At 40.8% G+C, this 26,363-nt stretch overlaps 1 protein-coding gene across 5 annotated transcripts in view; it reads left to right on the top strand.

The window, feature by feature from the left end:
• The window catches only part of LOC122555053 (glutamate receptor ionotropic, kainate 1), a 321,843-nt gene that overhangs the window by 271,727 nt on the left and 23,753 nt on the right, over positions 1-26,363 (top strand). For all 5 annotated transcript variants that reach the window (XM_043700697.2, XM_087992908.1, XM_043700698.2 and 2 more), the window contains 3 exons: positions 8,933-9,051; positions 13,451-13,668; positions 24,557-24,782. In XM_043700697.2, the coding sequence (XP_043556632.1) occupies positions 8,933-9,051; positions 13,451-13,668; positions 24,557-24,782 (563 nt within the window). The remainder of the gene's footprint in view (positions 1-8,932; positions 9,052-13,450; positions 13,669-24,556; positions 24,783-26,363) is intronic.

A 26,363-nucleotide genomic window follows, 5' to 3' on the forward strand; every position in this document is an offset into this window, starting at 1 on the left:
TCTGTGTGTGTGTAGTTAAGTTTTAATGAAGGATTGATAATTAAGGATAATGACAAATTATTTTAATTCTGCTTCTGTGTGAGTTAAAATACTGCAAGATGGAGGCCTGAGGAGCATGTGGTGAGCCGGAGCTGCCAGGTATCCAACCTGACTTTCATGTTCAGAACTGTCACCATCTAATTTCTGTCTGCCATGTGGAAAATAGGAAATATAAAGCAAGTGTGATCAAGTACTAATAAGATGTAGATGCAAGCATATAGGCCCCTCGCCACTCACTAGCGAGATTCTCAGCTTGTCTTTAAAACCTCGGTGCAGAATCTATTTCCATGATGTTCAGGAATCTAATTTTTGTGATATCACCATACTTTCCCTACCATCACCATTGCCCTTGTCATTCAGGGACGGGGAAGATTCAGCCCAAAAACTAGATAGTGTAGCATTGTGGTGTAACAAACAGAGAGGCTGCTTAGTTACTGCTCTCTCCTCAGTTCATCTTACTTGGACCATTTGTGTGCATGAACTACAGTTGACCTTAAATGTTGTAGGCAGAACAAAGGAAAATATCCCAGTTTTCTGCTGACCGCCATTCAGAAGTCTCTACGGAATGCAGGATTATGAGAAACAAAAAGGATTGGTCTCCGTTGCAGCATGATCATTTAAACGGGCATTGGATAGGCATATGGAGGATAGTGGGCCAGTGTAGGTTAGGTGGGCTTGGATCGGCGCAACATCGAGGGCCAAAGGGCCTATACTGCGCTGTATTTTTCTATGTTCTGTGTTCTATCACCACATTTGAAAATCCTGCCAGCATTCATTCTCTATGGACACCTATAAGAAAAAAAAATACAAAAATACATTAGTCTTCCTATTGAATATCTTGCACAAGAACAGAGATATAGAATACTTTGTTCCTTGTTGGGGGGGGGGGGGAGCGAGGTGAATTACCTACACCCAACCCATGCACAAATGCAGCACATGGAATTTTCTGAGCTTAATGAAAACACTGTGAATTAATTCTGAAAACGTATGAAGCTGTCTCAAATATATACCATCAAAATGCCATTGCAGTATCAAAAAGACTTCTCAATCTTTTTAGAATGATACCTTTACTGCATTACACACATTGAAAGGAATGAATAATTAAATGCACTTCAACTCTGTATGGCCAAAAATAACCTGTTGTGTTTTCAGTGTGTACCTATACGGTCACAACTAAGAATAGATTAAGAGTCAACTCTAGGTCACACAGATTGTGCTGAACTAGAGTCTATTCCATATCCAAAGGTGAACTTTGTACTTGTCCTACTTACACATTCTGTGTAGAGTCACAGCTAAAAGACATATTTATTTGGTTTCAATTTGATCATTCTTCATGAATAAGCTGTTGGTTGTCAAATCCACATCATAACAGGTTGCAATTTTATAGTTTACTATTTCACTGGAAATAGTGAAATCCCATGCAGTTCAGCATTTGAAATTCTCTAAATATATAATATATACATATAGGCTGGGGATGAGCACCATGATGGGTAGATATTGATCCATGGGCCAGTTCTCTGTCGGTGAGTTTGACAAATAAGCTAATTTGCAGAGTTTTACTTTTGCCATTCTTAGTGATCTGCTTTTCTACAATGGTCAGAACGTTGAAGCTAGACAAAGGAATGCCTTTATTCAGCAATGTCTCAGCAGCTACAGCCAATGGCAATAATGCCATTGATTTGGGGAGTTTTTTGATTACACATTCGCAGAACTTTTTTAAAACGGACAGAAAGCCAGAACACTAGATCGCATGTATAGTGGTCTGATTGCCTTCATCCAGAGCTTATACAATCTTTCAAGATCAATTTAAATTGAAAAGTAATCACTACCCCAGTGTTAGGTAAGAGTAAGAATTGGTTGTAATTATCTTGGACAACAGAATTATTTAAATACTTGAATCAGTGATGATTACAGAAGTAGACAGCAATATTAACTTCTATAGTATGTAGATTTTCAATGCAACAAGTACCAATCGACACCCAAAAGTATTCAAGTAACTCACTGATTAACAGATCTGACTCCTGCTGAAATGGTACAAATGTTTGGACTTTCCAGAGCAGTTTAGACAAGAAGAAGTGGAGTGGCAGGACAGTAGAACTAAATTTCCACTTTGAGCTTTCTCTTCAAGCCAATTGTTTCCAGATGCAGATGGTTTCTTGGTGTCCTGCTGATCAGGAGAGAATAAGCAGAGGAGACATTGGACCAGCAGCTAGACTATAATAGTGAAGGAAGGGAAAAAGCGATCTCAGCAGTTGGTCATAGTCCAAATGCATTTCAAGACGGAAAAATAGTGAGGACTGCAGATGCTGGAGATCAGAGTCGAGAGTGTGGTGCTGGAAAAGCACAGTAGGTCAGGCAGCATCCAAGGAGCAGGAGAATTGATGTTTCAGATATAAGCCCTTCATCAGGAATGAGGCTTGTAGGCTGGGGGGGGTGGGGGGTGGGGGGAGTGTGGAGAGATAAATGGGAGGGGGGCATGGGGCTGGGGAAGTTAGCTGAGAATGTAATAAGTAGATGAAGGCGAGTGGGAAGGTGATAGGTCGGAGAGGAGGGCGGAGCAGATAGATGGGAAAGATGATGGACATGTCAAGAAGATGGTGCCGAGTTGGAGGCTTGGGACTGGGATAAAGTGGGGGTAGGGGAAATGAGGGAAACTGGTGAAATCCACATTAATCCTGTGTGGTTGCAGGGTCCCAAGGCGGAAGATGAGGTGTTCTGCCTCCAGGCATTGGGTGGTAAGGGTTTGGCGACAGAGGAAGCCCAGGACCTGCATGTCCTTGGCGGAGTGGGAGGGGGAGTTGAAATGTTCAGCCACGTGATGGTGGGGTTGGTTGGTGCAAGTGTCCCAGAGATATTCTCTGAAACGATCTGCAAGTTGGTGTCCTGTCCTCTCGATGTAGAGGAGACCACATCAGGTGTAATGGATACAGTAGGTGACATGAATGGAGGTACAGGTAAGGTACAATTTCTGTTGGATGTGGAAGGCTCTTTTGGGGCCTTGGACAGAGATGAGGGGGGGGAGGTGTGGGCGCAGGTTTTGCACTTCCTGCGCTGGCAGGGGAAGGTGTCAGGAGTGGGGTGAGGGCTGGTAGGGTGGGGGGTGCGTGGATCTGACAAGGGAGGCACGGAGGTAATGGTCTCTCTGAAACACTGATAGGGGTGGGAGGGAAATATATCCCAAGTGATAGGGTCTGTTTATTCACAGGATAATCAATTCCACCACAGAATATCACAGATGGCCTCCTTCTTGAAAGACCGCAATCACCAAACCAGTAAACAAGACTGTGGTGGTCTGGCACACTGACCTCTATACCACCAGACACCAACCCACAGACACATCCTCTTACTGCCCCCTCGACCACGACCTCACCTCCCATCATCAAACTATCATCTCCCAGGTCATCCACAACCTCATCACCTCTGGGGATCTCCCATCCATAGCCTCCAACCTCACTGTCCGCGAACTCCACACCGCTGGATTCTATGTACTACTGAAGATTCACAAACCTGACTGCCCCAGTTGACCCGTTTTCTTGGGCTGCTCCTGTCTCACTGTACTCATCTCTGCATACCTTGACACTGTCCTGTCCCCCTTAGTCCAGATCTCCCCACCTATGTTCAGGACACCACCACACCCTTCACCACCTCCAAGACTTTTATTTTCCTGGCCCCCTATGTCTTATCTTCAGCATGGACATCCAGTCCCTGTACACATCTATCCACCATGACAAAGGCCTCCAAGCTCTCCATTTCTTCCTCTCACACCATCCCAACTAGTACCCTTCCGCTGACACCCTCATCCATCTGGCTGAACTGGTTCTCACCTTTAACAACTTCTCCTTCCAATCCTCCCATTTCCTCCAAACCAAATGGATGGTCCATAGCTATGCCTGCCTCTTTGTCAGGTACATGGGATTCCGCAGCTACACTGGCACCACCCCCCACCTTTTCCTCCGCTACATCGATGACTGTATCAGCGCTACCTCATGCTCCCCCAAGGAGGTTGAACAGTTCATCAACTTCACTAACACCCTGACTTCAGATTCACCTGGACCTCCCTCCCCTTACTGGACCTCTCCATCACCATCTCCAGCTACCAACTAACCATGGATACCACCGACTCCCACAGATACCTAGACGACACCTCCTCTCACCCTGCCTCCTGTAAAAACACCATCCCTTACTCTCAATTCCTCCGTCTCTGCTGCATCAGTTCCCAGGATGACCAATGAACAAAAACAATTTACAGCCCAGGAACAAGCCCTTCGGCCCTCCAAGTGTGAGCCGATCCAAATCCACTGTCTAAACTTATTGCCCAATACCTAAGCATCTGTATCCCTTTGCTCCCCACCTACCCATGCATCTGTCCAGACAAACCTTAAATGAATCTACCATGCCTGCCTCTACTACCTCTGCTGGCAACGCGTTCCAAGCACCTACCACTGTCAGTGTAAAGTACTTGCCGTGTGTATCTCCCTTCAACTTTTCATCCTCTCACTTTGAACATGTGACCTCTTGTTATTGAATCCCTCACCCTGGGAAAAAAAGCTTATCTCTATCTACCCTGTCTATACCCTTCGTGATTTTGTAGACCTCAATCAAGTCCCCTCTCAATCTCCTTTTTTCTAATGAAAACAATCCAAACCTACTCAGCCTGTCTTCATAGCTAGCACCTTCCATACCAGGCAACATCTTTGTAAACCTTCTCTGCATCCTCTCCAAAGCGTGCACATTCTTTTGGTAATGTGGCGACCAGAACTGTACACAGTATTCTAAATGCAGCGAACCAAAGCCTTGTACAATTTTAACATGACTTGCCAGCTCTTATACTCAATACCCTGTCCAATGAAGGCAAGTATACCATATGCCTTCTTGACCACACTATCCACCTGTACAGTCACCTTCAGGGTACAATGGACCTGAACTCCCAGACCAATTCCACCACAGAAAAATCCCAGATGGCCTCCTTCTTTAAAGACCGCAGCTCCTCTCCCATGTGGTGGACGATGCCCTCCAGTATATCTCCTCCACTTCTCACACCTCTGCCCTTGAACCCCACCCCTCCTAACGCAACAGGGACAGAGTCCCCCGGTCCTCACCTTTCACCCCACCAACCTCCATACACATTGCATCATCCTCTGCCACCTCTGCCACCTACAAACAGACCCCACCACAAGGGATGCATTTCCCTCCCCACTTCTATCAGTGTTTCGGAGAGACCATTCCCTCCACAACTATATTGTCAGATCCACACCTCCCACCAGCCCACAACCCACTCCCTGCACCTTCCCCTACCACTGCAGGAAGTACAAAACTTGTGCCCACATCTCCCCCTTCATCTCCATCCAAGGCCCAAAATATCTTTCCACATCCGACAGAAATTTACATGTACTTCCATTAATGTCATTGACAGTGTCCGTTGCACTCGATGTGGTCTCCTCTACATCAGGGAGACAGGACGCCAACTTGCAAATCGTTTCAGAGAACATCTCTGGCATACTCGCACCAACCAACCCCATTGCCCCATGGCTGAACACTTCAACTCCTCCTCCCACTCCGCCAAGGACATGCAGGTCCTGGGCCTCCTCCATCGCCAAACCTTAACCACCTGACGCCTCGAGGAAGAGTGCCTCATCTTCTGCCTTGGGACCCTACAGCCACACAGGATTAATGTGTATTTCATCACTTTCCTCAGTGCCCCTCCCCCTACCTTATCCAAGTCACAACATCCAACTCAGCACTGTCCTCTTGACCTGTCCATCGTCTTTCCCATCTATCCGCTCACCCTCCCCTCTGACCTACCACCTTCTCCACCACTTTCATCTACCTATTGCGTTCTCAGCTACCTTCCCCCAGTCTCACCCCCTTCCCATTTATCTCTCAGTCCCCGGCCCACAAGCCTCATTCCTGATGAAAGGCTTATGCCCGAAATGTCAATTCTCCTGCTCCTCAGATGCTGCCTGACTGGCTGTACTTTTCCAGCACCACACTCTCAACTCCAACTGCATTTCAGTCAGCATTAACATGTCAGATATCTGCACTTCACTGTAGACACAAATGATAGCCAGTGCTGAAAGAATCTCACCAGGCCTGGCAGCATTTGTGAAGAGAAACAGAGTTAACATTTTGAGTCTGATGTGACTCTTCAGAACGTCACTGCAGATTTTATTGAAATCTGTGGCTTTCTACAGCCACAATTGAAGTCTCTTGAGCACAGCAAGTTTGGTATTGCCATTGGCTGTGAATGTGCTCATAGCTATAAACATTAATGTATTTGGTTTCTTTCAGCTGAAATAAACAATATATACAATGTCACTCATAGTCAACCAGTATTTCATAAGCGGAGTCACCAGCTAGAGACTGCTTGTGCCCAGTCCCTCAACATATCCAGATCTGTATCAGGATCTGAACTGGTGGCTGTGAGTGTGAGAGCAAGTAACTTTTTCTTCCTTTTCTTCTTGTGGGAGATACAATGGCTCAGTGGTTAGCACTGCTCACAGCACCAGGGGTCTGGTTTGATACCAGCCTTGGGTGACTGTCTATGTGGACTTTGCACATTCTCCCTGTGTCTGTGTGGGTTTCCTCTGGGTTGTCTGGTTTTCTCCCATGGTCCAAAGATGCGCTTTTCGGGTGAATTGGCCATGCTAAATTGCCCATAGTGTCCAGGGATGTGCAGGCAAAGTGGATTGGCTATGGAAAATGGGTACATGGATAAGGTGGGGAGTGGGATGCTGTTTGGAGGGTCAGTGTGGACTTGATGGGCCGAATGGTCTGTTTCCACACTGTGGGGATTCTATGGTTCGTCATTTTTCAGCTCTTCTACCTGGTTCTTCTGCCCATGGCCAAAGAGAAAGACACAAGCTTGTAGTAAATGGAAGGGAAAAGGAAATAATGGTCACTTACAGCATCTGCATCTTGTTAATCAGATGTGAGAAGCAAATTAGATATTATCATCATAGAATCCGTATAGTGCAGAAACAGGCCATTTGGCCCAACAAATCCACATTGATTTGTTGAAGAGCATCCCATTCAGACTCACCCCCTACCATATCTCTGTAACTCTACATTTCCCATGGTAATCCATCTAACTTAAATATCCCTGGACACTATTGGCAATTTAGCATGACCAATCCACCTAAGCTGTACATCATTGAATGTGGGAGGAAACCAGAGAAGCTGCAGAAAAGTCACACAGACATGGGGAGAATGTGCAAAGTCCCCACAGCCCAAGGCTGGAATTGAACCCAGGTCCTTGGTGCTGTGAGGCAGCAGTGCCAACCACTGAGCCACCATGCTGCCCTATTATTGCTGTCATCTTCAATGGATTCAGCCCACCACTGATCATAGCTGCTCCAGTGATGGTGAGTATCACTTTCTCAATGGGGGTAAGAATTTGCAGCCAATTCCTCTCCAGCCAGATGTTACCTTCTTTGGTTATCTGCCACCTTGTTCAGTAAGAGTTAAGGAACTGTATCTCATACAATTGTATGAATTGTGTGTGTGTGGTGTGGTAAGATTTGGTGACTATGGCTGCTATAGTTCAGTTTCAGGTGATCTGTATGTGTGAGGCTTTATATGTGAGGGTGAGGTGAAGCTATGAAAATTAGAAATGAGTCATGGTTGGCAGGTGAATAAGGAGGTGGTGCACTGTGTGAGGACACTGATGCAGTTGTTCGGGCATGTCATTTTTAAAGGTGCATTTCCTGACCATAACTACCCATGTAAGGTCATTGAACTTTGTGTATAACTGTAACCAGGTCCTCAGGGTTTGACTTCTGCCATTGATCGTCAAGACTATTTGATCCACTTTCCTTCACAGTCTGGTGGGTCTCCTGATCCCTTCTGGATAAATAACATATCTCCTACTCGTCTTCTCCACTAAGACTCCTTCCTTTCCAACACTAAGAAATCTTGGTGCACGACTTTACTTCTGGGGTCAGTACCCCGATGGGATCAAATTCAGGGGTGTAACCATTGGCTGGCATAATATTGGCAGGATTTGCCAATTAATTTGCCAGAGGGCAAGCTCTCTGTTGATTTCTGTTGAAGCTGGATGGTTTAAAAGCAGCTTGTTTGAGCAGTGGAGGAGCTTCAGCCTGCCATTGCAGGTAAAGGGGAAAGACAGGAAGTATCCTCTCAGCACTTCCAATAAAAATGATGACAAAAAAGACATTTAGCCTCTCATCAGCAGTGTTAACTAAACTCTTAGTTCAGTTAACAAGTGTGCTCTTGCAAGGCAGGTAGCTGTTTTATGCTCAACCTGACTTCCCTGTAAATGCGCCAGATTCAGGACCCTGATGGGGAGCTGGGCACACGGGCCAGAATCAGGAAGCTCTGTGTCTGCCGTTTGTGTGCCAACCCACACATCTGCACCCAACCTTGTCCACAGAAACCATTTTCTGGCACTCCACAAATCTTTTGCATACTGCCTGCATCAGACAGAAGTAGCATGGATTTAGCATAGTTTCTGAGCCTAGTTATCATCTGTGGCCTTTCTTGTGTAACTGCATTGTCAGGAGATATGATTCCTTACAATATCCTGTATATTCTCTGACTGTAAATTTCAACAAGTACTTTGAATCTTAAAACAGTGCAACCTTTATCTTAATGGCTGTACTGCAATCTCAAGCAGCTTTTGCAGAATACAAATATCTGAGGGTGAAAACTGATGAGAATATTTCCTGACCTCTATTCTAACGTAAAAGGTGTTAAGCATTCCACCACAGCTGCACAATAAATACAATTCTAACTTTGTTCTTGTTATAATAATGTCTCACCTATTTGCTACTCAGCTCAATCATTTCTTGAGTTGTTTTTAAGCATTATTGCATATTTGATGTGTTTGCTGTGTATTCATCTCCTATTTACAAACTGTTTATATTAATTACCACAGGTTTACACCCTACGAGTGGTACAATCCCCACCCTTGCAATCCTGACTCAGATGTGGTGGAAAACAATTTTACTTTGCTTAATAGTTTCTGGTTTGGAGTTGGAGCTCTCATGCAACAAGGTACATAGGTCACATATCTTTTCTACACATATCCCACAGTTAGCTAGGGGCCTTTGTGCGTGGTAAGCTCCATCCTCAGCAACTGTGCTCAATGCTGTAAAACCTGATAGACAATAAAAAGAGTATAAATAAATAGTACTGGGCAAATCAAGCAAAAGTACGTCAAAAATACATCAAACACGAAAAAATAATAAGAGATTTTTAGCTGAGGAAAAGTTGGATTGAATGCTAAAATTACAAGTAGAAGATGCAAAGAGACAGTAAAAAAAATATTAAAAATTAAAGAGCCTTTAAGTAATTCTGAAAGATAGTGGGTCAAATTTCATTTGTTACAGAAATTTTCAAGTACACCAATGACTGATAATACAACTCGAGCAATGTGGTGTTGTCAATTTAGTTTAAATAAATACTAGCTAGATGTATGATTTATGAAACAGAAAAACTTTAGATGTTTCCATATTGGTTTTAATGAAGTAAATACTCTCCAATTAAATTCTTCCCAAAATTTTATATTTTAATTAACATTAATCTGAAAACTGCCATGGATATTACAGTGTTACAACATACTATACACATACAATAGCAGTAACCAAGTGGTTATTTTACAATTAATAGAATATGTGGGGTGATCTCAAACCTGCTTTAATTTTAGAGTCTTCATAATCATTGTGGGGAACCCATGGGAATCTTGCACTGGAGATCCAATGTTCACACAACTTTTAGCAAATTTTGATGGTTCTTTCTCCCAATTGTCTGTTATATTGTTGAAGAAATTCCAGAGGAAATTCACCATTTTACAGTTTAACTCTGTGAATCAAAACAACAATACTTAGCTTAGTTAAGACATATCACTGCAGAAAGTAATGTGAAATTCATTCAGCACCAATCATTTTTATCTTCTTTTTTTTAAATATTATCATTTGGTGAAAGAAAAGGATGGCAATACTTTGGGCATCACCCTTTCATTCGAACTCAAATATCAAATACATTCTGAATTTGTACGTGTAAATGGATGCACAAGAATTAAAGTAAATACATAGTTTAAAAACAGCAAGTTAGAACAACAGAAAAAGTAATAAATGTAACAATCTTTTGGGATTTGTATTTTACTGAAAATATCAACAGTATATGTTAGCGAAATTTGGCAGAAAAATGTTATCTGTGATTCTAGTTTTGCTTTAATGTTTTCTTGCAACAAGAATATATTAACAAAGATGATTCAGAAGTAACTACATTTAAACATAGTTTAAAACTCCATCAAACAATATTTCTTCAGCCATAACTAAGTCTCACTGGGACAAACAGCAGATTATAGTTTGAGCGCTTTTTTTTTGGATTTGTTCAAGCTAAATTAGGGTATTATCATCAGGTTTTACAGTATATAGCATCTGTGTGAATGTGATGGTTGCATGTGTATGACTGTTGATGAAAGCTGGTTTCTCTTTTCAAAACAGTGGTGGCTGGCTGGCAAAATGAATGTATTGAAGCCATACATGTCAAACACGTTGGAGTTTACCATCATCCACAGCAAACTGTGGGATGTCGTGTCTGATTGTTGCCACTACCTTGGATACATGACAGTCAGCCCCAACCAGGCTCTGCTTATCTTTTTAAAGAGATTCTTAAACAAATGCTTGCATATAAAACTCTTGTGGTACCTAAGTACACCATGCCTTGCTCCCACTAATAGCTTCAAAACAAGTCAAATCTTCAGTATGGGAAGTCTGTAATCTTTGCGATAGAGCAAATGTTTGATTTTTTTTCTTGTGATGATCAGAGTTTCTCTTTCCTACAGACATTGAGCAAAGTCTGGATCAGGATTGGCTGTCATGTCTGCCAAAAGGCACTAGTCTGGATCAGGATTGGCTGTAATGTCTGCCAAAAGGCACTAGTCTGGATCAGGATTGGCTGTCATGTCTGCCAAAAGGCACTAGAAAGTGTAATCAGCAAGTATGATCTCCAAGTAGGTCCTCCCCTTCTTAAATTTTAAACTTGCTGACTCACTAGCATTTAGACTAATTATCAACAAATTATCAACTGGAAATGAATAATATAAAAATTATCTTAAAAACAAATATAGTTGGTGGAAATAAAAGAATTTCAATTTGGAATCAAAAAGGCAACATTTGCGAAAATCGAGACATATGCTGCATCTTTAAAACTTCTATGCATGATCCCTAAGGCTAGAGGAGTGATTGATTTTTAAAAACAGTTCAGTTTGTTGATTTAAACAAAATAATGACCATAAAAACTTGAAGTACCTTTTAAAATTTAATAGTTTCCTTTCAGCTATTTTGAATTAATAGGTATTGGTGCTATGCAATTCCCTATCACTGAATTAAAAGTTTTAATGCCATAGAAAATCGTTTGCCTCTGCATCTGAATGTCTGTACTTTCCAAACTTTCTTTCCCCTTGCCAGCCAATCTAATTTATTTAATAGTCCAGATTAAAATTAATATTAAACTATCTTACACCTATGCGTTATACATCCCTAAGTGTATCCAATCAATTTAAGCCATATGTATAAGCCGGATCTGGGAAAATGAAAGACTTTACTGGGATCTCCTATTGCAGTTTTACATTGTAAGTAAATTTCAAGATAGCTCAAATATTAAACCTACTTCATTATTTATATCTAGTTTACAGTAGACTAATTGAGCAGATTGTTCAGACTAATGATTCAAATCATTATTCAGCTTGCCAATACTTGTGTCTCAGGGTTCGCTTGAGGAGCACTTGTCATCTTGGCTCTTTAATCTAAGTTTCTGCCTAAATGAAAACACATATGAACTTTGTGTAAATAACCTAATTCGTGTTGTGTGAAGCCAATTGGCAATTACTGCCTTGAAAATGAGAGTGCTGAAGAAACTCAACAGGTCTGACAGCATCTGTGGGGAGAGAGAAAAACAGTTAATGTTTTGAGCCCACGTAACACTCTTCTTAGGAACATCTGAATTACTGATATAATCTGTTTATAAGTTTTCCCCAATGACTTCATCAGTAAAACTGTTCCCTGACATGCTGCTGAGCCACACGGGCCAATAGACTTCAGGATTGAACTCACTTGGGATATCTCTGGTTATTTAATTATCAATAACTATATTTGCACATGAAGAATGACCGTTGGGGATGGTACCTGGTCACCAGAAACCCAGCAAGGATTATAGTGTCTTCAAGAGTGGTGAAAATAATTGGAGGGGAGGGGAAATAAAGGGAGTCTTTATCTGGTAAGTATAGCCATAAATCTTAAGTGCATATAGTGGCTAGACAAATCCACCAGTGAACACTTATCACCACTAAGCTGGGCTATACTGATAAGCTACTTAATGGTCACGATGAAGTACTGGTGAGTATACCCCCCCCCCCCACTCCCCAACTGGGGTAAAATCCTCTAACATGCCAGTTTTCTTTGACTAAGTGAATAACTTGTCTAATTTCTTTACTTTTTATTTCAAATTTTGGTACCCTCCTAAATGTTTGAGTACATCCATTTGTTTTCCAGCTCAGCTTAAGCTTTTTACAGGCAATTGGATTTTGTCCTCCATTTCCTTTTGTTGATTCATTTTTCAAACAAAATGAACACTTTGAAAGTGAAATTTTAAAAAATAATAATATTGCATGATATAATTAATTCAATTGTTTAAAATTTCCCAGATAGCAGTTTTTGTCTGCCGAAGTACTTTGTGTCTTGGAATGATTGAAGTTTGCAGCCCAAGAGAGACAACTTATCTCACCATATCTGCTCCCACTCCTTCCAAGAGGAATATAAAACTAAATACAATCTTTCCTTTTCCCATAGCTGTTGCCTTCTATTGCAAACATTCAACCAATTTTCACTCAGCAATTCAATGATTTCTGACTGTATCAATCCTCTACACAAAAACATTTTGTATATTACCTCACTTTTAGGGGATGATTTAAATTAATGTACTCTTGTCAACTCGGGAATAGTCACTGTGTGAAAACTTATCCTAATGTTAAAGACTATTAAATTTCATCTTGGAAACAGTGGACGTAATACTAATACACAGAGCTTCTTCTCATAGTTAAAGTTTCCTTGCCCTGGTATCATCCTAATAAATCATTTACCCTACGTAACTTTGATCTCCTAATGCTTTGTGCTGTTTATGTTACTCAATATTACTGTATCCTGAATCACTGGTGCACTGACCAGTGCCCAATTGTCTTCAGCTACGTTCCTGTGTTCATGGTAACGATCATGCTTGTACATTTGAATGAATGAATCACCACTACCCATGTTCTCTTCTGATTGCCCATCGTATTTTATAAGAGCCTCATTTAGAACAAATGCTGATTCCTTGCTAAGTTGAATGTTTTTTATTCAGTTGTTCTTAATTTGTGAACAAATTTTTTTTCTTATTGCTACCATTGTGACAGGCTCGGAACTGATGCCCAAAGCTCTCTCCACTAGAATAGTGGGTGGAATATGGTGGTTTTTCACATTAATTATAATATCATCATACACTGCCAACTTGGCTGCCTTTCTGACTGTGGAAAGAATGGATTCTCCCATTGACTCAGCAGATGATTTGGCAAAGCAAACCAAAATAGAATATGGTGCTGTCAGAGATGGATCCACAATGACTTTCTTTAAGGTAGGTCATATAATAGGTTTGATGGTTTTTTACTTTTAACCTTGCCCAATGTTATTGCTCTGTAAGGTTCTCATATGATCATGAAAGTGATATTATGTAAGTTTAGGTACGCACATTAATCATTTAAGATGTCTTCTTTAGTTGGTATTCTTCCAGCATGATGGCTGTATAGGGGCTGGAGCTGTGAATTCTAACTGGGTACTATGTCCTAAGGTACTTGCCTTATTATTCATTACCTAGAAACAACTTTATAATGTATAAAGCATACTAAATCCAAGGAAATTCATTATTCCAGTCCCTGAATTTATGCTTTGTGTTCTGCTAAATTTATTTGCTGTCCTGTTGAAAGCCTAGAAATTCATGCGATAGTTGACAGAATTTTTAATTTTGCAAATAGAGTGAGTTCAGATCTCAGATATAGAGTATAGCAATTACGGTTTGTGACAGGAGTGAATAAATGATTAGCACTTTTGTATATTAATCTTCCGTCCACAAATCAGGCACAGACATTAATCAGCACCATAAATGTGTTAATACCTTGAGTAAAAGAAGCAGAAAATGCCTAAATAATGCATGTGTGTACTTTGATTGACAGTTTCTAGGCTGTGAATTTAAAATATACTAATTTGGAAAAACAGGCAGTATTTACCAATTCGCTGTCCTGGCACAGTACGTTGTACACTAAGACCAAGCAGTAGAAACTTGGCGAATGGAAATCAGTGAGTTAGGCAGAATCTTCAGTCCATTTCACAGGTTATCCTACCTGGTGACTTCCAGGTCCTTGACACACAAAGCCTTGTGCTTACAGTGACAGAAATGTAGAACTGTTTTTAGGTTGTCATGATCAATTGCTTAGAGAGGACAATTACAAGGTCATCATTAAATATGAAACAGAAAAATGGGTTTTCTATGCTTTTCTGGAATATTTCTGCAGAAGATCTACATGCATCTGAGCTGGAACTATCCATTCCCTTCACTATGAGCTTTAGACAACAGGTGAATATTAATATAATTGATTAGGATTTGCTATTTTGCAATATATGTGCTTCTGTGTATTCTCATTTAATTAACTATCACTCGAACCTTATGTGAACCTTGGTCGATGTTTTGTATGTGGGCACTTAGCTCTGAAAAGATTACTCTTATTTCACAGAATCAAAACATAAGTACACATTAGATCTACCATTTTAATCCATATATATGTGTGTGTGTTGTCTGTGGCTAAGAAGCTGTAAGATTTTAAGTCAAAATCTGCACAGATCGTTTAAGGTAAGATTCCTATCGCAGCTACAGTTGAGAAAATGGTTACTGGAGTAAACTGTTAGAAGGTAATGCCACCATTAGAACGTCCTAGTGGTGGCATTACCACACACTCACTACACATCACAAGTAACATATTACTCATTAACAAAGCTAACTATTATACACAAGTGCCAGCCAATGGAGTCATACAACATGGAAACAAACCCTTTAGTCCAACCAGTTCATGCTGACCATAATCCCAAACTTACCTACTCTGACCTGTGTGTTGTTGGCCCATATCCCTACAAACTTTCTTATTCATGTACTTATTGAAATAACTTTTAAATTTTGTAACTATACCCACATTCACTTCCTCTGAATGTTCACTGTGTGTAAAACAAAATGCCCCCATGTCTTTTTAAAATCTTTCTCCTCTCACCTTAAAAAAATGCCCCCTAGTCTTGAACTCCCCAACCCTAAGGAAAGGTTACCTGCCATTCATTTTATCTAAACCCCTCATGATTTTGTAAACCTCCTGTAAGGTCACCTCTCAACTTCATACATTCCAGTGAAAGAAGTCCCAGCCTATCCAGCCTCTCCTTATAACTTAAACTTTTCATTCTTGGAAACATTCTGGTAAATCTTTTCTGAATCCTCGCTAGCTTAATAATATCCTTCCTATAACAGAGTGACCAGAACTGGACACAGTATTCCAGAAGAGGCCTCACCATCATCCTATACAATCTCAACTCCCACAAACAAAGGTCTGAGCAATGAAGGCAAGTGTGCAAAATGCCTTAAACAGCCTATCTATATATGATGCAATCTTCAAAGAATTATGTACTTGAACCCTTAGATCTCTCTATTCTACAACACTATCCAAGACCCTACTTTTAATTGTACAAGTCCTGCCAGTGTTTCTTTTACCAATACCTCACTTTTATCTAAATTAAACTCCATCTGCTGCTCCTCAGCCCATTGACTCAATTAATTAAAACCTCTTTGTAATCTTAGGTAACCTTCACCATCCACTATACCACCAATCTTGGTGTCATCCACAAACCTACTAACAATGCCTCTATATTATCATCTAAATCATTTATATAAATTACAAACAAAAGTGGACCCAGCACCAATTCCTATGGAACACTGCTGGTAACAGGCCTGCAGTTCCTAAAACGACTCTCCATCATCACTCTCCGTTGAAATAAAAACCAAAAGAACTGTGAATGCTGTAAATCAGAAAAATAAACAGAAATTCCTGGAAAAACTCAGCAGGTCTGGCAGCATCTGTGGGGAGAAATCAGAGTTAACATTTCGGTTCCAGTGACCCCTTCTCAGAACTGCGTTAACTCTTATTTCTCTCCACAGACCCTACCAGACCTGCTGAGTTTTTCCAGCAATTTCTGTTTTGTTATAATACTGTCTCCTGTCATTAAGCTAATGTTGTATCCAATTGGCAAGCTCACCCTGAATCCCATATCGTCTAAGTTTACAAATTAGTCCACCATGTGGAACCTTGTCAAAGGCTTTACTAAAGTCCAATGAGACAATAACTACCAGTCTCCCCTCATCAATCTTCTTGGTTACTTGCTCAAAAAACACAATCAAGTTTATTAGACATGATTTCCCTTGCATAAAACCATGCTGAAGATCCCTAATCATTCCTTGCCTCTCCAAATGCATATAAATCCTATCTTTCAGAATCACCTCAACAATTCACCCATCACCAAAATCAAACTCACTGGTCTGTAGTTCCCAGGCTTCTCCTCTCATGCCCTCTTAAACAAAGGCACAACATGAGCCACACTCCAGTCATCCAGCCAGTTGTTATAGATAATGCAAATATCTCTACAAGGGGCCTCGTAATGTCCTCCCTAACTTCCCACAATGTCCTGGGATACACCAGATCAAATCCTGGTGATATATCCACCTTTATATTTTCTAAGCACTGCAGCACTTCCCCTTTTGTAATGTGAACAGTTTTCAATCCATATTTATTTCTGAGTTCTCTAGCCTCCATGTATTCACTTAGATAAAATTGCAATAATCAATAAAGCAAGTTGTTGCATTATAAAAATACTGGAGACAGAATCTTCATTCTTCACATAACTGCTTTTTGAAGGGTTGCCTTCATACATTTAGATTCTAAATAGTAGGACGTCAATAAATATGCGGTTCTCTCTTGATGCTTTCTCCATTACCAAAAATTGGAAGTATTGAATAGAAATTCAGTCTATATTGGTTGTATACAAAGTCCTTAGGCAAAACAGAACCCAGGCATGCCTTCTAATGCTTTATTGCAAGACCAATTGGAACTTGGAGGAGGCTGGTATCAGAAACTGCAGTAAATTTTTTGAGTTACCTCTCTTGCCTTTAAAAGTTGTCATATTGCCATCACATTTTAGACAGTTAGCTCAGTTATTTTAATGTTCCTTTTTCTCCAAGGTCCCCAACTGCAACATTGATTCCCAGATCCACACCAATCTGGCAGAAATGCCCATTTTCAAGTTTCTTCAAACTAACTTCCACTTTACTCACAACATCAGCTGCCCATGAATAATATCCTCCCAGTTATACCCTGCCATCTTCAATCCTTCATATATTACAAAAATTTTCAAATCTCCTCACCTTGTCTCAATCATTTTTTTGACCGAACCTTTGTTTGAAGAAAAAATAATTTGTAAAGCACATTTCACAGCTTCAAAATATCCCAAAGCTTCTCAGAGTCAATTAAAGCATTTGTTTGAAGTGTTATCACTCCTTTGGTTTTTTCTTTTCTACCCACTCAATAAAATACCCCGATTGCCTCCTATATTAGAAGCACCATATAAATGCAAATTGTTGTTATATTCTGTAACTTATAGTCGGTATTACTTATCTTTGAATTTGTGTTAGCCTTTTTCTCCTATTACTTTGAGATTCCAGACACAGAATTTGCAGAGCTGGACTAATCTCATACATACCCTGTCATACTCTACTGTGAAAAACATCAGCTTATTTGATGAACCAACAATTCAGAAGTGTCATGTATAGTTATTAAAGTTCTGCCCTGTGCAACTTAGGTTGCAGAATTAATTGAATGCAGAAACATAAATTAGAGGAACCTTTTGTTAAGTGAAACAAAGAGACAGAATATTGATTTGGAAAGAGATAAAACAGGGGTTTAGTTTTACAAAACAAATGCTGAGTTGCATAAACGGGGATAGAAGTCAAATCAAAAGAGGTTGATTTATTACGAGTTACCCGTGCTTGAATTCAGAGGCAAACAATTAAAAAAGTATATCTGCAGGTTTAGGTTTATGATAAAAAGAGACCTAGGCTTATCTTCTTTAGAGAAGAAAATATTTCAAGGAGCTTACATTCAGGATTTTGACATTAAGAATATGTTCACCCACCATTGGTGTGGGTATTATGTCAACTGTTGGTGGACATATATTACAAGTTACAAGTTCAAGAGAAATCAAAAATAACTTAATCCATAAAATAGAGTTGTACTGAGAAGGCCATTGAGATGAATAGCAGTAAAGTCCAAAGTCACAAGTTATAGTCCAAAAGGTATATTTGAAATCACAAGCTTTTGAAGATTAGGTGATAAAGGCTTTGTTGGACTATAACCTGGTGTCTTGTGACTTCTGACTTTGTCCACCCCAATCCAACACTGGCACCTTCACATCATGTATACCTATAAACACAAAGGTGAGCAAGCTTATATGTAATTGATTGCAGTTTAACAAAAATCCTCCTTACTCATGAATCTTTGCTCTGAAGTTAGTTTTTGCAAGTGTGAGGAAATTTAAGGTTAAACTTCAAAGAAATCTTTAAAGTTTACAGCTCTCTGTCTTTAAGTAATTCATGGGCTGACAATATACAATCCATTTGACTTCAAAATATGCAGTCCTCAGAAAATGAAACCTTCATCTTTCAATAATCAGATGATGAATGATAAACTGTCAGTAAATTGATCCTCCAATACAGAACATATAACAGTACAGCACAGTACAGGCCATTCAGCCCTCGATGTTGTGCCAGCTTTTTATCCTATTCTAAGATCAAACTAACCTACATACCCTTCATTGTACTAACTTCCATGTGCCTATCCAAGAGTTGCCTAAATGTCCCTAATGTATCTGATTCTACTATCACTGCTGGCAGTGCTTTCCACACACCACCATTCTGTGTAAAGAACCTACCTCTGATTTCTCTTAAACCTTCCTCCAATTACGTTTAAATTATGCCCTCTCATGATAGACATTTCTGCCATGGGAAAAAGTCTCTGGCTATCCACTTTATTTATGCCTCTCAACATCTCGTATACCTCTATCAAGTCACCTCTCATCCTTGTTCACTCCAATAAGAAAAGCCCTAACTCACTCAACCTTTCTTCATAAGACCTGCCCTGCAGGCAGCATTCTGGTAACTCTCTTTTGCACCCTCTCTAAAGCTTCTACATCTTTCCTATAATGAGACGACCAGAACAGGATAGAGCGTGGTCTAACTAGGACTCTATAGAGCTACAGCATAACCTCACGGCTCTTAAACTCAATACCCCTGCTAATGAAAGCTAACACACCATACACTTTCTTAACAACCCTATCAACCTGGGTGGCAACTTTGAGGGATGTAAGGACATGGACCCCAAGATCCCTCTGTTCCTCCACACTTCCAAGAATCCAATTTAATCCTGTATCCTGCAATCAAATTTGACCTTCCAAAGTGAATGACCTCACACTTTTCCAGGTTGAACTCCATCTGCCAAATATCAGCCCAGTTCTGCATCCTGTCAATGTCCCGTTGCAACCTTCAATAGCCCTCCGTACTATCCACAACTCCACCAACCTTCATGTCATCAGCAAACTTATTCACCCACCCTTCCACTTCCTCATCCAAGTCATTTATTTATAAAAATCACAAAGAGCAGAGGTCCCAGAATCGCACCTTGCAAAACACCACTGGTCACCAAGTTTCCATCAACTACCACACTCTGTCTTCTATTGGCCAGCCAATTCTGTAACAGACAGGATTCCCTGTATCTCATGTCGCCTTATTTTCTGAATGAGCCTACCATGGGGCACCTTATCAAACGCCTTGCTAAAATCCATGTATGCCATATCCACTGCCCTACCTTTATCACTGTGTTTGTCACATCCTGAAATAATTCAATCAGGTTTTTGAGGCATGACCTGCCCCTCACAAAGCCATACGGACTATCTCTAATCAAACTACGGTTTTCCAAGTAATAATAAACCCTGTCTCTCAGAATCCTCTCCAATACTTTGCCCACCACTGATGTAAGACTGACTGGTCTGTAATTCCGAGGGTAATCCCTATTCCCTTTCTTGGATAAGGGAATAACATTTGCCACCCTCCAATCATCTGGTACTACTCTAGTGGACAATGAGGATGCAAAGATCATTGCGAAAGGTACAGCAATCCCTTCCCTCGCTTCCAGTAGTAATCTAGCGTATACCCCATTTGCCTCAGGGGATTTATCTATCTTTACATTTTTCAAAGTTTTCTGCACATCCTCCTTCCTAACATCAACCTGCACATCAGTCTGTTTCACGCTGTTTTCAGAAACGTAAAGATCCCTCTCAGTAGTGAATACTGAAGCATAGTATTCATTAAGGACCTCCCCTACTTCTGCCAACTCCAGCTGCAAGTTCTCTCCACTATCCCTGATTGGCCCTACCCTCATTCTGGTTGTCCTCTTGTTCTTCAAGTAAGTGAAGAACGCCTTGGGGTTTTCTTTAATCCTACCTGCCAAAGCTTTTTCATGCCCCTTCTAGCTCTCCTAAGTCCATTCTTCAGTTCCTTCCTGCCTACCTTGTAACCCTGTTGTAATATGTTATATTTCAAGATAACACTAGCATGAGTGACACGATTGGGTTTAATTGTCCATTCAATCCTATGGGTGAAGACTTGCCCTCAAATATGGAGAGAATGAAAACAATCAAGATCTCAACATCAAGAAGAAATGCTAGCTTCTCCTTGAGCTCCAAACGACAACTTTGGAATCACACCATTGTGCAGCAACTACCTTACATCCTTGCATCTCGATCTCATTAAAACCACAACACATCTTATTTTTATGTCATTTCCAATTCTCCTCTCCTTCCCTGAGAAACTAAATTGCCAAAATTCCTCATGAGCAAATCAAGCCGATACCTGGCAACTGCAGATCGCCAAATGCTTATTCTAGCATCATCCACTTGATTCTTCACAACAGTGTCAGTACGCACTTTGTGGACACTAACCTCCTTAATCCTTTGTCCATCGAGGTTGGCTTCAGTAAACCACCAGTCTTCCCTCCATCATCATGGCTTCTCCGGAACGAACATACACAGAACACTTCAGCCCTTCAACATCTTTTAGTTTGGAATCTGCCAGGTCACTTTCTACGCAGGGACAAACTGGCGTCTCGTTTAGATATACACAGGAAGCATCACATGGCTCGTTGAGGTTTCAGTGTTGTCAAACCATGCGGCTTGCGTTGCTTTTTAGTGCAGGTGGAAAGGGTGGGAACACTGACCAATCAATGGAGTGGACTTGTTGCTGTTCGACACCATGCTACGTCAAGATCACAACTGCAGCATGTCCCAGCAGCTTATGCAAATATAATTGATGTGTGAAATTCAAAAGTGAGCAGTCCCTGGTGGATGGAGGGGGAGTACAGTAGGTCAGGAGGTAGTGCCTAAGTCAGTCAAGGTACTTGTCTGGTTCAACTCCAGAGGGTTGGTCACACTCAATGAGATGCTTACTCCTCTCAAAATCTGAGAATCTGTATTACTGGAGTAGGAGATTAAGTCTGTCATGCTGGTCTAATGCAACCTTTTTGGAGATTACTGGTAGGTCAGCCAGAATGCTGTAGGAACATCAATCACAGAATTATCATGGTGCAGAAAGAAGCCATACAGCCCATCATGTACTGGGGTAGAAGGGAGCTGTTCTGCTGATATGGTCTTCATTTGAACTGTGCTAGAGCCAGTGTCCCTGTGAATCAAATAACTTGGGTGTAAAGAGGGCTTTAAACTAATTGAGGTGGGAAGGGTCGGAGAAAGGAAAATGTTGGTTTGCAAAGCAAAAATATATAGAAGCATTATAGCTCAGCTTCTTGGATAACAACAATGTGAATCAGTGTGAGCAGGACAAAGTCTACAAACATAGGAACATAGCAAAGAGGGAAAAATGATAGTAAAGCAAAATTATACAAATCCTTCAGTCCAATCAGTCCATGCCGACCCTAATCCCAAACTAAATACTCTCATCTGCCTGCTCCTGGCCCATAACCCTCCAAACTGTTCCTATTTATGTATTAGCCAAGCGTCTTTTAAACATTGCACTGTATTCAAGCAGGATTCAGAACAAAATAAATGAATTAACAATGCAAACAGAGGTTAATGAGCATGAACTTACAGCCATTATTGAGACATGACTACAAGGAGTTCAAAGTTGGGAACTAAATACTCAGGGGTATGTAACTTTTCAAAAGGACAGACAGGAAAGAATGGTAATGGGCAGCTTTATTTGTATGCGATGAAGTTAAGTATGGTAGCAAGAAATGATCTTAGATCAGTAGATGTAGAATCCATGGGTGGAGGCAAGAAATAACAAGGGAAAGAAGATACTGGTACAGGCCCCCCTAATCATAGCTGTACAGTAGGATGGAGAATAAATCAAGAGAACACTGAGGGTATGCAACAAAAGGTAGTATGTTAATCATAGTGACTTTAATCTTTATGTAGATTGGGAAAGTGAAATTGGCAGACATAGCCACAAGGAATGATTCATAGAGTGTATTCTGGATAGGTTGCCAGAACAATATGTTGCTTATCCAATCAGGGATCCGGTAATGTGGAATGAGGCAGGCTTAATAAATTATGTCAGAGTAAAAGATCCCCTCGAAAACAATGACATTAGCATGGTAAGATTTAGCATTTAGTTGAGGGATAAAACTTGGATCAGAAATAGCTGTGCTAAACTTAAAGAAGGTTAATTACAAAGCTAGCGTGAACTGGGAAAAGAGTTTAGCAGCTTAGGCTACAATGAGGAATAATGGCAGACACTTAAGAAAATAGGCAAAAGTGAGGATTGCAGATGACGGAGATTAGAGTCAATAGTGTGGTGCTGGAAAAGCACAGCAGGTCAGGCAGCAACTGAGGAGCAGGAAAATCGACATTTTGGGCAAAGGCCTTTATCACGGCTCACAACAAGATATATCACAGTGAGAAAGAAGGATTCTAGGAAGGGGATAAACAAACCATGGTTAACCAGGGAAGTTAAGGAGGGCATCGAATTAAAGGAAAAAATATATACATTTGTGATAAAGTTTAATAGTAAGTCAGTGGCTGGAGCAGATTTTTTAAAACCAACAAAAGACTACCAAAAAAAGACGGAAAATTTGCACATAATGAGATGGATAGCAAGAACTCCTTTAAATATCTATAAAAAGAAGAAAGAGGCCAAAGTGAACATAGACTGGGGCTATTTTCCCTGCAGCGTCAGAGTCTGGGGTGACCTTATAGAAGTGTATAAAATCGTGAGGAGCATCGACAAAGTGAATAGCCAAGGTCTTTCCCCCAGGATTGCAAAGTCCAAAACTAAAGGGCATAGGTTTAGGGTGAGGGGGAAAGATGTAAAAAGGACATAAGGGGTAACTTTCAACAGCCCTTCTCCTTTGCAGACTCTGACCCCTTATTCAGTTCTGGCTTCCCTATGCAGAATCCTCTCTCCCCATCCCACTTATAGAGTCATAGAGATGTACAGCACAGAAACAGACCCTTCGGTCCAACCCGTCCAGATATCCCAACCCAATCTAGTCCCATCTGCCAGCACCCAGCCCATATCCCTCCAAACCTTTCCTATTTGTGTACTTCATAACCCTCTTCCACCATTCTATCACCTCTTTCCTGCACAACACCCCTTCTTTTCATTTTGAAGCCCCTCCTCCATCTTTGCAGTCTTAAAACCCCAGGCTTTACCTTGAGCCCAAACCTCACCAGCCTGGATCACCCATGCCCCCCAGCCAACAGTTCTGGCGTTACTGCACCACCCTCCACCCCCCCCCCCCCACCCCCACCCCCACCGCCACCTCCCCCCACCAGCTTTGCTTCCTACCCCAGAAGCCATTCACTGCTCTCCAATCAAAGACCACTCCTCTGCTGCATTTGGTTCTGACAGGCTCATAGTGAGAACCAGCCTATGATTGTAGGATAGCTACTCAGATTCTGACAGTTCTATTTTCAGGCTTTTCTTCAACTGGTTGTCCCCATGATTGAATTTTGTTGCAGACATTTTGGGTACTTCCAGGGGTGAATTCATCTGCCACCCATATATTTTGAGTGTTGGTAGACAGAAAGCTTTGACGTTAGAATCAGATCAGCCATGATCTTATCAAATGGCTGAAGGCAGCAAATATCCTACTCCTGCTCCTAAGTCATATGTTCAAGTCTTAACTGTCTGAGTTATTTAGGGCCCAAAATACCCACATGTTTGAAGTTTGGTTGAGATATATTGTTGAAATAGCGTAGAGTTTCAGTATCTTTTGATTAAAAATGACATCCTAATTGGGCTGAAAAATTAAGCTTGGCTACCTTTCTCCATCCTATAGCCATACCTCACACACAGTCTCCTTTGAATTTTGCAGAAATCAAAGATTTCAACATATGAGAAAATGTGGGCATTCATGAACAGTCGGAAGCAGACAGCTTTACTGAAGAACAATGAGGAAGGGATTCAACGTGTTCTCACCACTGATTATGCTCTTCTAATGGAGTCAACCAGTATTGAATATGTTACTCAGCGGAACTGCAACCTGACCCAGATTGGTGGCCTCATTGACTCAAAGGGCTATGGCGTTGGAACACCAATAGGTATAACAGTAATTTAAACTTTTAATTGTCATCTGGTTACAAGTATAGGTCAGAAATATCACTATTTGGATAAGATGTCTGACTTTTTTGTGAGCAGTATTGTTGGAGATCAGGTATCTCACTGTCATCTAGTTTTGGGAAGAGTGCAATATTTTAGGCAAGAGATATAGTGCAACAGATATAGAGATGTATGGTATGGAAACAGGCCCTTCAGTCCAACTCATCCATGCTGACCAGATATCTTAAGTTAATCTCGCCCCATTTGCCAGTACTTGGTCCATATTCCTCTAAACCCTTCCTGTTCATATACCCATCCAGATGCCTTTTAAATGTTGTAATTGTACCAGCCTCCATCACTTCCTCCAGCAGCTCATTCCATACATACACCATCCTCTGCATGAAAAGGTTGCCCCTTAGGTTCCTTTTAAATTTTTCCTTTCTTACTTAAACCTATGCCATCTAGTTCTGGACTCACCCCACTCCTGGGAAAAGACCTCATCTACTTACCCTATCCGTGCCCTTCATGATAAACGTCTAAGGTCACCCTTCAACCACCAACACTCCAGGGAAAACAGCCCCAGTTTATTCAGCCTCTCCCTATAAATAAGCAGAAGGGGCCAACTTTCATTTAAATAATGCAAAAAGCCTTCCTAAATTGTGCTTTTTCTTTTAAACCAGAAATATATTTTGCCTCAGCTGTCCTGTTGCTCTATGCAATGGAATGTAGCTCATTCATGATGAATTCATTTCCACTGCTGAAGTCTCCCTTGCACTCTGTGTTACATGTCCCATGGTTTGCTATAACTCTTACAGTACATTGTCATTTCAGTGCATGCAGGATCTTCCTTTAGGTGCATTGTATTAATTCATTGATAACTGTCTTGAGTAACTGGAATCATCAATTTATGTTCCAGTCAGTGTTTGTATAGCAATCTCAAGAAAAACTACCCAACCCCCATTTTTGTCCAACTTCTGCTTTTACTTTTCAATTTCGAATTTTGACTTCCTTGATATGATTCTCCAAAGATTAATTGAATAAAAAAAGGCTCAAAGTTTTGGATTCTTCTTTGCAGTCTTCTTTCCAGCTCCATGCCTCTTCGCCATTCATAATTGTTGGTAAGATGGTAGTATTCCAATAAAGGGGAATCAATGTTCACTCTAATGGTCCAATTTCTGCAGTTAACTAAAGGGTTGGAGAGTCATCACTATTTTAATCACAAATTCTTTGCTTTATATTTATCGCACAAGTCCCATTGTAAGATATATAATATGCTGACTTGTTCTGTACTGTCCTCAAATGTATTTTAAGTTGATGATCTAGGCTGAATGAAGAAAACATTGCTTTTGGCTTAGGACTCTCCAGAGTGTATTAACATAGGATTAATATTCATCAACAGATTCTGCTCTTTTTGGCCAATAAGATCCATCTTATAAAATCTTGAGCTGAATTTAATGGCTATGACAGTTGCTTCATCCACTGACCAGGATGCTAGTGACCAACACACTGCAATCATTTCAGATTAAATGCCTATCCGGCAGTTACCTGCCATCTGTTGATCGTCTTTATGCAGAGGAGGTGAC

The sequence above is a fragment of the Chiloscyllium plagiosum genome, unplaced genomic scaffold, assembly GCF_037043375.1.
Source record: "Chiloscyllium plagiosum isolate Xiang-an unplaced genomic scaffold, Cpla_swu_hap1 HiC_scaffold_12, whole genome shotgun sequence".
NCBI classification, from domain to species: Eukaryota; Metazoa; Chordata; class Chondrichthyes; order Orectolobiformes; family Hemiscylliidae; genus Chiloscyllium; species Chiloscyllium plagiosum.